Below are 13,485 nucleotides of genomic sequence, written 5' to 3' on the forward strand. Positions count from 1 at the left end.
TTATCGCAGACTACCAAGCAGGCAAACTTCGAGAACCTATAAGGAGCAAAGAGCAACTTGTTCACATAATTAAATATGAATTAGCTAGAGCCGCACCATGGTCATCTCACGATGTTGGTTTTGATGTCGTTCCTGCAGATTTACGGCATTGAATTAAAGTAGATAGACAGTGTGTATTATAGATTACAACGATAACGGGATTCGATAAAGAACGCAGAAGTCCGACGAGTGCCTACTTGGGGCGTCCATTTATAACATATTTATAAACCATAATGGAATTGCGGGGAGTTTCTGAAAGCGTCTTGAATAATTGATGCCTCAGTTGAAAAATTGTTGGATATCTGACATTCTTATGTTAGGTACTTAAACAACAAATAGCAATCCGGTAATAAAAACTGCACTTAAGTCCAATTAAACAACGGAGAGATCTGGGCAGTGACTCGTTACCTTCTCGAAATAATATTTTCCAATCGTGATGTGAATTTTGACAGCGTACAAAATAGTTCGAGTTACATTTCATTACGTTCGTTCGATTTCGTATAATTATTACCCAGATTATGCTGTTATCATTGCAACTTGAAGTTTCTTGAAATATTGCCAATATTTTTCCATATTAGTGCTTTGAACGAAATTTTCAAGTATGAACCTATCTTAATGTTTTATTTGTTGATTTACGGGTTTTGAACTTTGCAGTCTGCGAAAGACATGTTACCTAAATTCAATCATAATTATTTATGAGATACAAATATAATCATCGAAATTGATTCAATTCTCTACATATAACATGATAGTCGAGGATTAAAAATTATAATGAGTACTAATTCCTTCAATTCTATCAATTCCTTCAAACATTCACGTTTTCTTACTATGAGCAAGTTCATGGGTCCAATCGCAGAACTGTTCATTGATTGATCTTCTATTCGACCTCGTTGAATTTACCTTTTACTATAAAATTCCTAGTATTTCGAACAAAACTCATCATTATAATATCAGATTATTTTCTCGTTCAAGATTTTTTAACCACTTGTAAATAACATGTTTCTCCGTTACATGGAATAAATGTTTTATACAGAAAATATGATAGATAAAGACAGCCCTAAATCGGACAATTCCTTCCTCAAGTTCTGCTCTTATCAACACATCCGGCTATCCTTTTTTTGTATAGATAGAAGAAGATATAGGAGTGCGTTTCATCACATTAAATTCCATTTACAGTCTAGAAGAAAGATCAATTTCGCTAGCGCAAACATCAAATGAACTAACAGTACTTGTCACTATATAATGGTAGAACATATGGGAATTTAATTTTCCGATTTTTCCTTTTTTCCTTCAAAGTTTCCCAAAAATTTTCAATTGTCATGTTTGGTTGGAATATTTTTTGTTGAAATATGTTTAATATTATTATGCGAACCCTCTTCATTCCAGAGGAGGGAGGGATGTCATACCTAATGGTAAACATTTCTCATACCAAAAAACCTCGAGCTATGCAAAAGTTTGTGTTTGGTTCCATTTGCTTGATTAATTCTCGAGTAATGCAGAAATTTGTGTTTCATTTGTATGGTAGACCCTCCTTAGAGATGGGGGAGGGGTTTCAAACTATCATGAAAACCTTCCCCGGCCCCAAAAACCTCTACATATCAATTTTCATGTCGATCGGTTCAGTAGTTTCCGAGTCCAAAAGAATCAGACAGACAGACAGAAATCTATTTTTCTATATATATATATATATATATATATATATATATATATATATATATATATATATATATATATATATATATATATATATATATATATATATATATATATATATATATATATAAACTTATACAGCCATTCCATGTCAAACCGATATAGTGGTTCTCAGATTTTCGTCAAAAGTGGCCATTTTGTTCATTTTAGGGTGGTTCAAAAAATCAACTTTTTCCTCTGTTTTCCTAAAATTACTTTTTTCAAAAATTCATAACTTTTGAACCACTGAACCGATTTAGATAGTCGACATATCAAATTGAAGGCGGCAATGAGCTAGCCTTTTATTGGAAAATATTGAACTTGGAAAAAAATGGATTTCATTTACGATATTATTTGTAGTCGTTTTTTATTGTTTTGATGGCTTTGGACTAGAGGGCGCTATATTTTTTCTTGAAAGCTGAAGATTTTTACGTAACATATCATAACTTTAACATAACAACATAATTTATAACTTTTGAACTACTGCACCGATTCAGATGATCGAATTATTAAATTGAAGTTTATGAGTAAGCTTTCTTTGGAAAAATATTACTTTTGCAAAAAAAATGGATTTTTCATAGTTTTCTCGGTCAACTATATATACTATATTTTTCTATATTTTTTCTGGAAAGCTGAGTTTTCAAACGGTTTTATTTAGCTTGCCCTGTAATCTGTTTGTATGTTTGTATGTTTGTAACGTGTTTTTGTCTGTAGCGCTGACCCGCATTAATAGAAATTTGGCCCTCTTTCTGTTGACCGATTGATCTGAAATGTGGAACACACCTTTATCTCTGTAGTCATTATAAAACTGCGTATTTCATGATCTTGAAAATTCAAGATGGCGGCCGCTACAAAATGGCGGATCACATATTTTCTCAAAACCTCATCCATATGGGTTTTCCAAAACTCCATCAATATGGGTATCAAATGAAAGTGCTTGACTAATAGAACACAGTTATTTATGAAAAATGCAAATCCAAGATGGCTGTAATTTATGAAAAATACAAATCCAAGATGGCTGCCACTGCAAAATGGCAGACTATATATTTTTTTCAAAACCTCATCAATATGGGTATCAAATGGAAGGGCTTGACTAGTAGAATACGGTTATTTATGAAAAATGCAAATACAAGATATGCCACTACCAAATGGCGGCCTACATATTATGTTAAAACCCCGTTAATATGGGTATCAAATGAAAGGGCTTCATTAGTAAAAGTTATTTATGAAAAATATAAACCCAAGATGGTTGCCAGTACAAAATGGCGGACTATATATTTTCTCAAAACATCATTAATATGGGTATCAGATAAAAGGGCTTAACTAGTAGGATACGGTTATTTATGAAAAATGTAAATCCAAGATGGCTGCCGTAGTGGCGGCGGACTACATATTTTCTCTAAACCTCATTAATATGGGTATAAAATGAAAGGGCTTGACTTGTAGAACATGGTTATTAATGAAAAATACAAATCCAAGATGGCTGCCACTACAATATTATGTCTACATATTATGTCAAATGATTTTTGATGATTTTTCGGATCACCGGTCAACTTTGAAAAACGATATCTCAAAAACGAAAAAAATGGCATCTCTGATTTCGAGATATGTTATGGAAAATATCCCCTGCTTTCCAGAAAAATCAAAGAAATATGGTACCCTCTAGTCCAAAGCCACGAAAACAAAAAAAAAGACCACAATAAATAATTACGAAACAAAATCCGCATTTTTTAATAAAGCTAGTTCAATTTGATTTGCCGATCATCCAAAAAAAAAGGTTCAAAAGTTATGAATTGTTAAAAAAAAGTCATTTTTGGAAATCAGAGGAAAAAGTTGATTTTTTGGACCACCCTAAAATGGAAATGAGCAACCTAACGAAAGGATGAAAAAAATACGTGTCTAATATTTTACAATAAAGAACAAAATGACCACTTTTGACGAAAATCTGAGAACCACTATATCGTTTTGGCATGGAATGGCTGTATACATAAATTCGCCTTTCGCTTTAGAGGCGAATGAACTGCGAAGTTTGAAGCCTTTTAGAAACAAAGGAGAAGGAGAAGCCTCACGCTTGAGTTGATGCTGCACCAGTGTTGGTGGATATTACATTGAATGAAACTTTGGATGTAGCATTCAAATGATTCGCATTTATCTAGTTCAAAGTCGGATTAGACAAGCAGTTAAAGAACACTACTTTGGATTCATTAATCTAACCTAAACGGAATTTCTTCCGAGAACTCAGGTCCCATGAATGAATAATTTAGGATTTTTAGGGTACCAGCAAAATATTCACGAATCGACAACAAAAGTACTGAACTCCAGATGGAGTAACTGTGTTCCGAACAGTGAGTTGGAATTCTGGTTGAAGAACAATCTGGGTTCAGAAAACATCATTTTTGTGAAACGGCACTCAATTTGTTGCTACTGAAATGGTCACAGGCTATAGAAGAAAAGAAATTAGTTCTGGCTGTATTTATTGATTTGAAAAGGGCCTTCGGAACAATTGATCGGAGAAAACTGTTCGAATTACTTTCCAACTATGGTGTGTCAGGATCTGTAAAAGAATAGTTTGAAAGTTATCTCAATGGGCAAACACAGATAACTTTTTACAGAGACTGTAAATCTTCAGCGGAACCAGTGAATCTGGATGTGCCTTAAGGAAGTGTTCTGGGGCCATTGTTGTTCTGACTTGATGACTGGCTGAAATGGAAAAGACCAAAGCTGAACATAAACAAAACAAAATACATGGAAGTATCGACATGTATTATAGACAGTAGCGGTTTGATACAAATATAGATGGACAAGCTGTGGAGAGGACATACATTTTTAGTTTTTATTATGTTAGTACTACTGTCAGTATCCTTCATGTTAATTTTGAGCACGATCTGTCATTTAGTTTGTTTGCTGCGTCATTGAGAACAAGTTAACCTTTTTTTTGTGCCGAAACGTTGAAAATTATGCAGAATAAATTTGGTAGCTAAACTATGTCAAAAACACGGGTGCATAAGTAGTATAAGGCATTCAAAGACGGCCGAGAATAAATGAACGATTTACTACGTCAAGGACTTCAACTGATGAAAACATCGACAAAATAAAAATAATGATGCTCGAAAATCGTCGTTTAAGTTTGTGAGAGCTAGCCCGTGAATGAAATATTTTTCACGAGACTGTTCGTCATATATCTTTTGGTTGAAGTTAGAGGCATGAGAAAAGATTGAGATGATGTGAACGAATTTTTTACCAAAAATGGCACGAATGTGATTGCACAAGCACCGTACTCTCCAGATATGGCCACGTGTAACGTTTTCCTATTTCCGAACCCAAAAACAACCATTTTGTGGGACTAGTTTTGACAGCATTGAAGAAATTTAAAAAAATCGCTGCTTGAAATTAATACAGCTATAAAAATTGTTTCGGTAACAAGATTGTTCGTTGACAAAAGTTTATTGTTTCGGAAGAGGCTTGTTTTGAAGGTGATAATATAAATGTAGTTTATCAATAAAGTATATATTTGATAGAACGTAGTTCAAAAAAATTCAAGGATGTGATATCCATTCGTTTTATTTTCTACGCATTCGTTCTATTTTCTAACTTGTTTGTTAATATTTTCGGATATCCACATACATAAAAATGGAAGGCCAAATATTTTGGTAAGCGGAAAACCCGAGGAAGGGATGGTCCGATTTGTTGTATTCGTCTCTTCCCGAAGATTAATATATCGGAGAGAAAAATTGGAAAACTTTCAAAAAACTCTGAAGGAAGGTCGGAAATTTCAGAAAAATGAATTCCCATATGTTCTACAATGCGTTGCTAAGCGTCATGATAAGCATTGTTAGTCCATTTGATATTTACGCTAATGAAATCAATCTTTGTTCAAAATTGGAAATGAATTTTCAAGCGAAATAACGCAGTCCTATATCTTCTATCTATATAAATGAAAATTGATCGCCAAAAAACTCGAGGAGAGAATTGTCCGATTTGAGCTGTATTTATTTTATCATATTCTTTGTATCGAATATGTATTTCATGCTACGGAGAAACATGTTATTGGCAAGTAATTGAAGAGTCTTTAACGAGAACTGTGTTTGAAAATAATTTTATAGTAAAAGGAAAATGTAAAGAGTCAAAGGGTAATCGATTGGACCCACGAACGTTCGCTTAGTAAGAAAACGTGAAGACTCGTTAAACCTAAAAAGAATAAGTCATTAATCCTTGGTTCTGTAGAAGTCATATGGTCATATGTCGCAATTTGATTCTTTATTTCATTGCACGCACCGTTTCTCTAATTATCGGTCAAAACCGCTAAGGTGAAGGTGGAAGGAAGCCACAAATGGCTGCCACAATGGCGCTCATTTTCTTTCATCTTCCTCCCTCACCTCTCGCACAAAAATCAACAATTTTGCGAAACAGTGTGAAGAAAATGATCGTTTTCGCACACTACCCATCAAGTAATATCAACCAAACTTTAATCGATTACTCACGACACTGATGCCAGACAATATCATCGAAACAGCTATAAAAACCACTCAATAAAATGTTATTCCTGAGTCATAGCGTTTCATGTCATGAAAATCAAAAAAATACAATTATTATTTTTACGTTTAATAGGTCTATAATGTAAGTTTTAGCAACTTTAACATTGGTTAAAAAAAATTGTATTGCAGAGATCGGAACACTGCCACGGCTGCCTATGCTTTCAAAATTAGTAAACGGAAAAGTATTACATTCGATCAAAATGTCTCGGCCAACGAAGAGAAGGGTTAAGGCTCTCCAACGTGAATATGTGAAAACAATACGAGTAACGAAGGAAAATATTAAGGAATTATCAACATCGAGTTACTGTGCGGTAGAACTTGTGAATACCAAAAGAGCCCCAATTTGCATGTGTTATAAATTTGCTCATGTTACGCTTGCGTATAATCAGAATTTTATTTCATATGCAAATACACCTTCTATACATATTTATATTTATATACATTTAACTTCAGTATTCGAGGAGGCGATCTGGCGTAGTGGTAACATCCATGCCTCTCACGCTAAAGGTCACGAGTTCAATTCTCACTCCCGACATTCTTCCAAAAATGGAAGAAAAAGTGACGAACCAGCCAAATGAGTTGAAAGTCACTATAATACAGATAAAAAAAAAACTTCAGTATTCAATTGTAATTTTTTCCAAATGTATTCTCGTGTCATGTCAGTGAAGCGCCACACAGTCTGATAAGTACATTGATCTATTTACGTACAAAAATCAACACAAACGAAACAAATTGCTCTTCTCTCACAAACACCTATTTATTTACCCTATTTTTACACGTGGTTTTACTTCTGCTACTACAATGGCTTCCTTCCACCTTCACCTTAACAAAACTAAGAGATTGTTGCATCGGAACGTTACTGTTGCAGATCAAATACAAATGCCAACTGAAAGTAACGAAGATTCGCTATTCATCTGTACAGGATATGATCAAATTGAAAGTTTTGCGCAACGAAAACAAGAAACACACACAAAGCCAAACACCTATAATCTATCAGCACTCTTCTCAAGACAAACTCTTTTGTTAGTATTATTGCTGTTGCATTGCGTAGATTCATCCAAGGTGGAGAAAGTTTTGCGACTGAAACGCGAAACTAAATCATACATACCATTCCAGCAAAAAAAAACATTTTCCTTGTGAGCCGACGATGATGGCCCAGCTTTTTCCTTACATAATGTGACGAAAAACATTATGAGTACGCCATCTTTGCCATGACTCGTCACGATGTGTTGATTGCAATGTCAGGCCGGCGCCACACGATGCTACGAACACCCCCGAATATTGAACGCTTGATGGTTCGATGCATCGTGTAGTCGATGGACGAGCTACGAGCCTCCAATGTCGAGCGTCGAATATTCGCATTAGAAGGTAATCCGTTCGTTGTGGATTACCTTCCAACGCGAGTGGCACGAGTCAAAGGATTTTTGTCATTCGTTGATTCGACACTCGATGATATTCGATACACCGCTACACAATTCGTCCGAATCTATCTTTGACAGATTGGTTTGTTTACAAGTTACAGATGAAGGAACTATGAAATGGATTCATAGAAATCAAAATATTCGGCAAAATCTTGCAGTTTAATAATTTTGATTTCACGCATTTTCAATTTACAGCCCGATATCAGTACAATTGCTAAGGTAGCAATTTCAACACTCGCATCGTCATCCAGTTTCCAAGCGTTATTGATGGTAAATAAAAATAATAAACATTCGATCCAAATACTCGCCGATTGTTTGGACCGATTGCATTGAATCGAACATTCACTTCACCGTGTAGCAGCACATTCGTCACAACATTTGTCGATTCATCGAGTCAAATGTTTGAGTCCAACATTCGAGTGGAACGTTGGACGAATCGTGTAGCGCCCGCATCAGATGCACAGCGAATGAAATATTCCCTCGAGCCCACAACTCGAGTGGAAACGAAGATGACACAAAATGATCAGAATGGAAACGACAATTCATTCTCGCTCGACATTCACCGGCAACGATGTTCCTTCGATGACCACCAAACGGGAAGTGAATTTTTTTTCAGAGGAGATGCAATATTTATACACTAGCAACAGCGTACTTACTGTGTAACGGTAAAGTTCACATCGCAAATATTATCTTTTCGTTAATCTCTTCGTTGTTCCTATTCTCGCGACTGCGTAAGTTGCCCGTTATTGACAGCACGGTTAGGTAGGCACAAAAATGGACAGAACAAATGTATGGGAAAGTGGGAATGATTTCAATTTTCTGTAATTTCAACCATTTACAGACTATGGGATAGTAATGTACAGCACATTAAACAAATCTTGAAGAATTTTCGATTCGATTGGTATGCAAATCGTTATTAACGTGCAAAACATAATTATTATCGTGAACTTTCACCAATACATGACCTATTTTCTAATTTGGCCCCCTCATGAAAGACGTAGTCCTACGTCAAAAAAGATGGATTCATTTTCTCCCTAACCAGTACTGACAATTAAACTGTGGTTTCACAGATAAAAGAGTTTATTGAGATATCGCTGCCGGTATATTTACCAAAAATTGGTATTCCTAAAATTTATTGCAGGCATTGTAATTAGTGATAATTGCTCGTATTAAAAAAATTCGAAGGGTAGTATCCGAGACACGACCGCTTAGGACGTAGGACTACGCAATCTTTTTTTTTGGTTTATCATTTCGGATATTATTTGTGAATACGTCGAAGTTTCATAAAAAACTCTTTAGTAAAAAGTTTCGGGGACCCTGAAAAGGTTCAATGTCTTGCGTGGTTTTGTAGAATCATTTCGATAAACAAGGATTCTTTCTTGCTTTTGCGAGAACAATGCACTAATTGGTTATATGTCGCAATTTGTTTCTTTATATCAATGCACGCATTGCTTGAGTATTTAACGACAGTCATCTTCCGTGCATTGCCATTCAAAAAGTATCAAACACTCGTATAACAGATGCACACAGTTGCAGCGATGAAAATAAACATCGCATTCTTATTTTCTATATCGCTATGTTTATTTTCATCGTATGAAAATAAACATTGTATGAAAATTCGTTCTCGATTCTCGGTCAAAACCGTCAACAAAGCTAGGAGCTGGTTGCATCAGAACAGAGCTAATGCACATGAGAGCAAATACGAATGGCAACTAGAAGTATCGAAGGTGTGCTATTCACATGTACAGGAAATGAACAAGTTCTATGTTTCGCTCAACGAAAACAAGCAACACACACAAAACCAAATACTGATGGCTAGAAGCGACCTATAATCATTTCTTTTCTTTTTTCGCCTGCTTTGTAGTGGCTCGGATGGTTGTGTTAATTGCAATGCCAGATGCACTTCAAGTGAAATATTCGCATTCACAACTCAAGGGGAAACCTAAAGCTCAAAACGAGCATAATATGCGACCTTTGTTGTTTCGGGCACAGACAGATTCTGAGAATTTTCCTCAGAGTAGATGCAATACTTATACGCAAGCTACTTTGTAGTAATACTTTGCAAGTGTGGAGTTTACTTCGCAAATATTCTCTTATCGCTATCGCCGTATTTCGACCTTCGTTGTACAAGTTGCCCATTATTGACGGCTCTGTTCGAGAAAGCACAAAAATAGACAGAACGAATGTATGAGAAAATGGGAATGCTTCGAATTATTACCAATTTAAACCATATACAGACTATATGATTATAATGTATAGCACATCAAACAAATCTTAGAAATTTCCGATTCGATTGGTATGCAAATCGTTAAAATCCGTTCGCAGCAAAAATAGTTATTAACGTTATCTTTATTTCATAAAAATGTGACCTGTTTTCTGATTTGGCACCCTTAATGTAAGACGTAGTCCTACATAAAAAAAAACTTGGGTTGTCACTCAGTTTCAGTTGCACATTGTTTTGCAAGCGGAATAGTGCAGAATATGTTCGATGTATCAGTTGTGAGAGCGTTTGTTCCTTATTTGTTTATTCAATATTTAATTACTGTTCATAACTTAAAAAAAGACCATCAATTTGTTATTTATGCTATCATAATAAAATAATTTGCTAATTAATATACACAACGATTGGAAAAGGTCTATGAAAAATAATAATATTTCAAGGGGTGGGTCACCTAAATAACATTTTCCCCAGGAATCGGAACGCTCCCTAACAGCAGCTATTAGAACCGAAAATCAAAACTCCTAATTCTATCCCAAAAATAATGTTTGACCACACGCATCGATGCACAGCCCCCGGAAAGGATCCCCCAAATTTGTGCGGATAGAGATGTGGAAAGAGCGATCATAAACGCGACACCGTATAAAACCCAGAACCAGAAAACACACTGAGGGTAAACACAACATAATAATTCAATTGATTGGGAATATGGAGGTTTTTGTTCGGCGTTGTTCGATTAGTCGGCAACGGAAATTCACGCCCTTTCCCCGGGCATCGGCGCGCTCGTGTTTGATTTATGGCGGTTAGCTGCGGCTGAATTAACAAACAAATTAGCTAACTCTGATAATTGTTTTCCTAGAAGTTTAATTTTTAACGCAGGGAGTTGTGAAATTCGCGTGATCGCGCGTTGCTAGCGTTTCCGAGAGATGATTAGTATCATTTTATGTGTTTCCATTGCGTTCGGTCGAACTGGTTAGTTTGCTTTTGTAGAAGCCGCTTCGATGGAAATAAGTACTGAATTGAATTATCGAACAAAATGGATTTCTGTTGAAATTTTCTCGTAAGAATCTTTTCGCAATATCATAGAATCCGCATTATTTACCTCCCCTCAATTACCTACAAGTGTGTTAATTCTTTTCCTCTCATGTTTTCAGTTCCCATCACGTTGGTAAGTGGCGTACTTGGCAAACAAGCGAGCCTCCCCTGTGATATCCGGCCGCTGGAGCGAGACGATGCTGTCTACATGGTGCTCTGGTTCAAGGAGGAAGACAACGAGCCGTTGTACAACTTTGACATCCGGGGCCGTCAGATTGCTCAAGCACGCCTCTTTTCCTCGGAAAAATACTTCGGAAAGAGGGCATTCTTCCGCGCGACTACCCATCCGGCCCAGCTGCTGGTCGACGAGCTCAAACTCACCGATGAAGGGATCTATCGGTGCCGGGTGGACTTCCGCAACTCACCAACCCGTAATGTTAAAATTAACTTCACAGTTGTAGGTAAGGAAGACAAATCGAATAGCGAAACAGTAAACAAATGAAAACATTCTCAGATTTCGCTTTTTCCGATTATCAAACATGCAGAAGAGTGGGAAATTCGTGACAAATACGCTCTTTCAAAGGATGTGTACCGAATTGGAAGAAATCTTGTTGTCGTTCCAATGAATTGTTGTTACGCCGGGATAACTCGGGGTGGCAAAATAACACGGATGACCCGCGGCTTCTCTAATTTGTTTTCGCGATTTAATTTTTCGGTTGCTTTTTTTCCGAACAGTGTTGTTTCAACAATATCTTGGAAGATTTGTTGCCGAACGATAAGTATACAATTTCTCTAGCAGTGCTATCTAATTCGAGGAAATGCGGATTCGCTTTAAACTGAGAAGAAAATAAACAATAGCTTCAGGGGGGAAGCGGATATCTCCATTATGTGGGAAATAAATGCAATGGTATGTATTAGCAACGGTTCGTTATCGATCCACCGCCCATCGTATCGAACGTGCTTTGCTTGTACGATTGAGGCAACTGATAGATTGATGATGATAGTTCAGACAGAACAACCCCACACACATTGTGTTGTTTTACCTGGGCGAATCAGAGTCGGTTTTTGCTGTCTCTCATTGAAAAGGTGTATTACATAGAAGATATCTCTGCACAATTCCAGGAGTCTGATTCTGGCTAGGAAATGACCAATATCGCATTGTGGTTGACTGGTACCTTGGAGAATACCCACAGCATCGTTATCGTGAAATTGTTTACCCGGATTCTGTCTGTTATTACGTTTCAAACCCTCCGATACAACTGCATCATTGATCCTGTTTGATTTCATTCTGCAAGCTTTCCGTTTCCCGATGGACGAGTTCTAGTGCTGCCGTAAAAGTTACTTGTGGGCAAGAGAGTCACTGGGATCATCAAATAATGTATCTGCTCTATGCAATAGCATTATCCAGTAGTGTTCGTTTACTTCTGGTATTTTGCGAATCTAATGACTCAATATATTACAAATGAAATTAGACGACTAGCGTTTTCTAGTTGAGTTTACGTTCCAAAATTAATGCAGAAAACTGTGATACTGTTCAGTCTGTATCACAATTTCGATTCTCATTGTTTCTATTGCAAATGAACACATGAGGATTCAGCATGTGCTCAATCTTAATCTTAATAGTTTTCATTACCCGAGCGATATCAGTGAATGTTTCGGGTAATATAAATTCGACATGAGGTGAACACGAACAGTTACAGAGATGCTAGATCAATGATGTCAGTAGATAAACGGATTTAATATATTTCTACGGAAATACAATTTCTTCTCCAGAATCTATTCAGAATCAATATATTATCTGATTTAGAAGGGAATCAATTTTTCTCGTCGCTCGTTAATGAAAACGGTTTATTTAAATGCATTGTAGATTATATTTGTCTAATGTTTGCTAAATGTATTATATAACGCATTATTATCGTAGTACTATGCACTTATTGCATTCAAATTATCATTTTCGATATTAACTTGGAAAGGAACAACATTTTATGATTAACTCTTCAATAATATTTTTGGTGGCCCTGACGCGTGATTCTGTTGTAACTTTAGTGCCATTTCAAATGAAATCGAACTAAAAATTCAGATTTCAAAAAAAATAAAAACCAAATATAACCGCAAGGTTGACGTGGGACTATCTCAGCTTAGCAATCATGTGTTTGTGTTGATTAAATTTTTGATTGCATGAAACAATTTCGGACTTGCATGAATTTGCAATGCCAATTTCCCCACGCTCCATGAATTTGAGGTCTGTGTTAGGGAAACGCATTTCAGTCGGAATAAAAATACCCCCAACTCGAACGTATTTGCAATGCCAAATTCCCCACACTCCATGGATTCGAAGTCTGTGTTAGGGAAACACATTTCAGTCGGAACAAAAAAAGTCTGTGTTAGGGAAACACATTTCAGTCGGAACAAAAATATCCCCGATTTTCATGTATTTGCAATGCCGATTTCTCCAAGGCCACTTGGTTTTGATGGTTGTGGTGGGGAAACCGTAAATCGGGCCAATCAAAACGAAGCAGTTAGGGCGTTTATATAACGCTTAACA

At 36.2% G+C, this 13,485-nt stretch overlaps 1 protein-coding gene across 2 annotated transcripts in view; it reads left to right on the forward strand.

Annotated features, from left to right (window-relative positions):
• The window catches only part of LOC129763516 (hemicentin-1), a 258,644-nt gene that overhangs the window by 160,942 nt on the left and 84,217 nt on the right, over positions 1-13,485 (forward strand). For both annotated transcript variants that reach the window (XM_055762656.1, XM_055762657.1), the window contains exon 3: positions 11,060-11,401. In XM_055762656.1, the coding sequence (XP_055618631.1) occupies positions 11,060-11,401 (342 nt within the window). The remainder of the gene's footprint in view (positions 1-11,059; positions 11,402-13,485) is intronic.

Source organism: Toxorhynchites rutilus, chromosome 1, assembly GCF_029784135.1.
Source record: "Toxorhynchites rutilus septentrionalis strain SRP chromosome 1, ASM2978413v1, whole genome shotgun sequence".
In the NCBI taxonomy this organism is placed as follows: domain Eukaryota; kingdom Metazoa; phylum Arthropoda; class Insecta; order Diptera; family Culicidae; genus Toxorhynchites; species Toxorhynchites rutilus.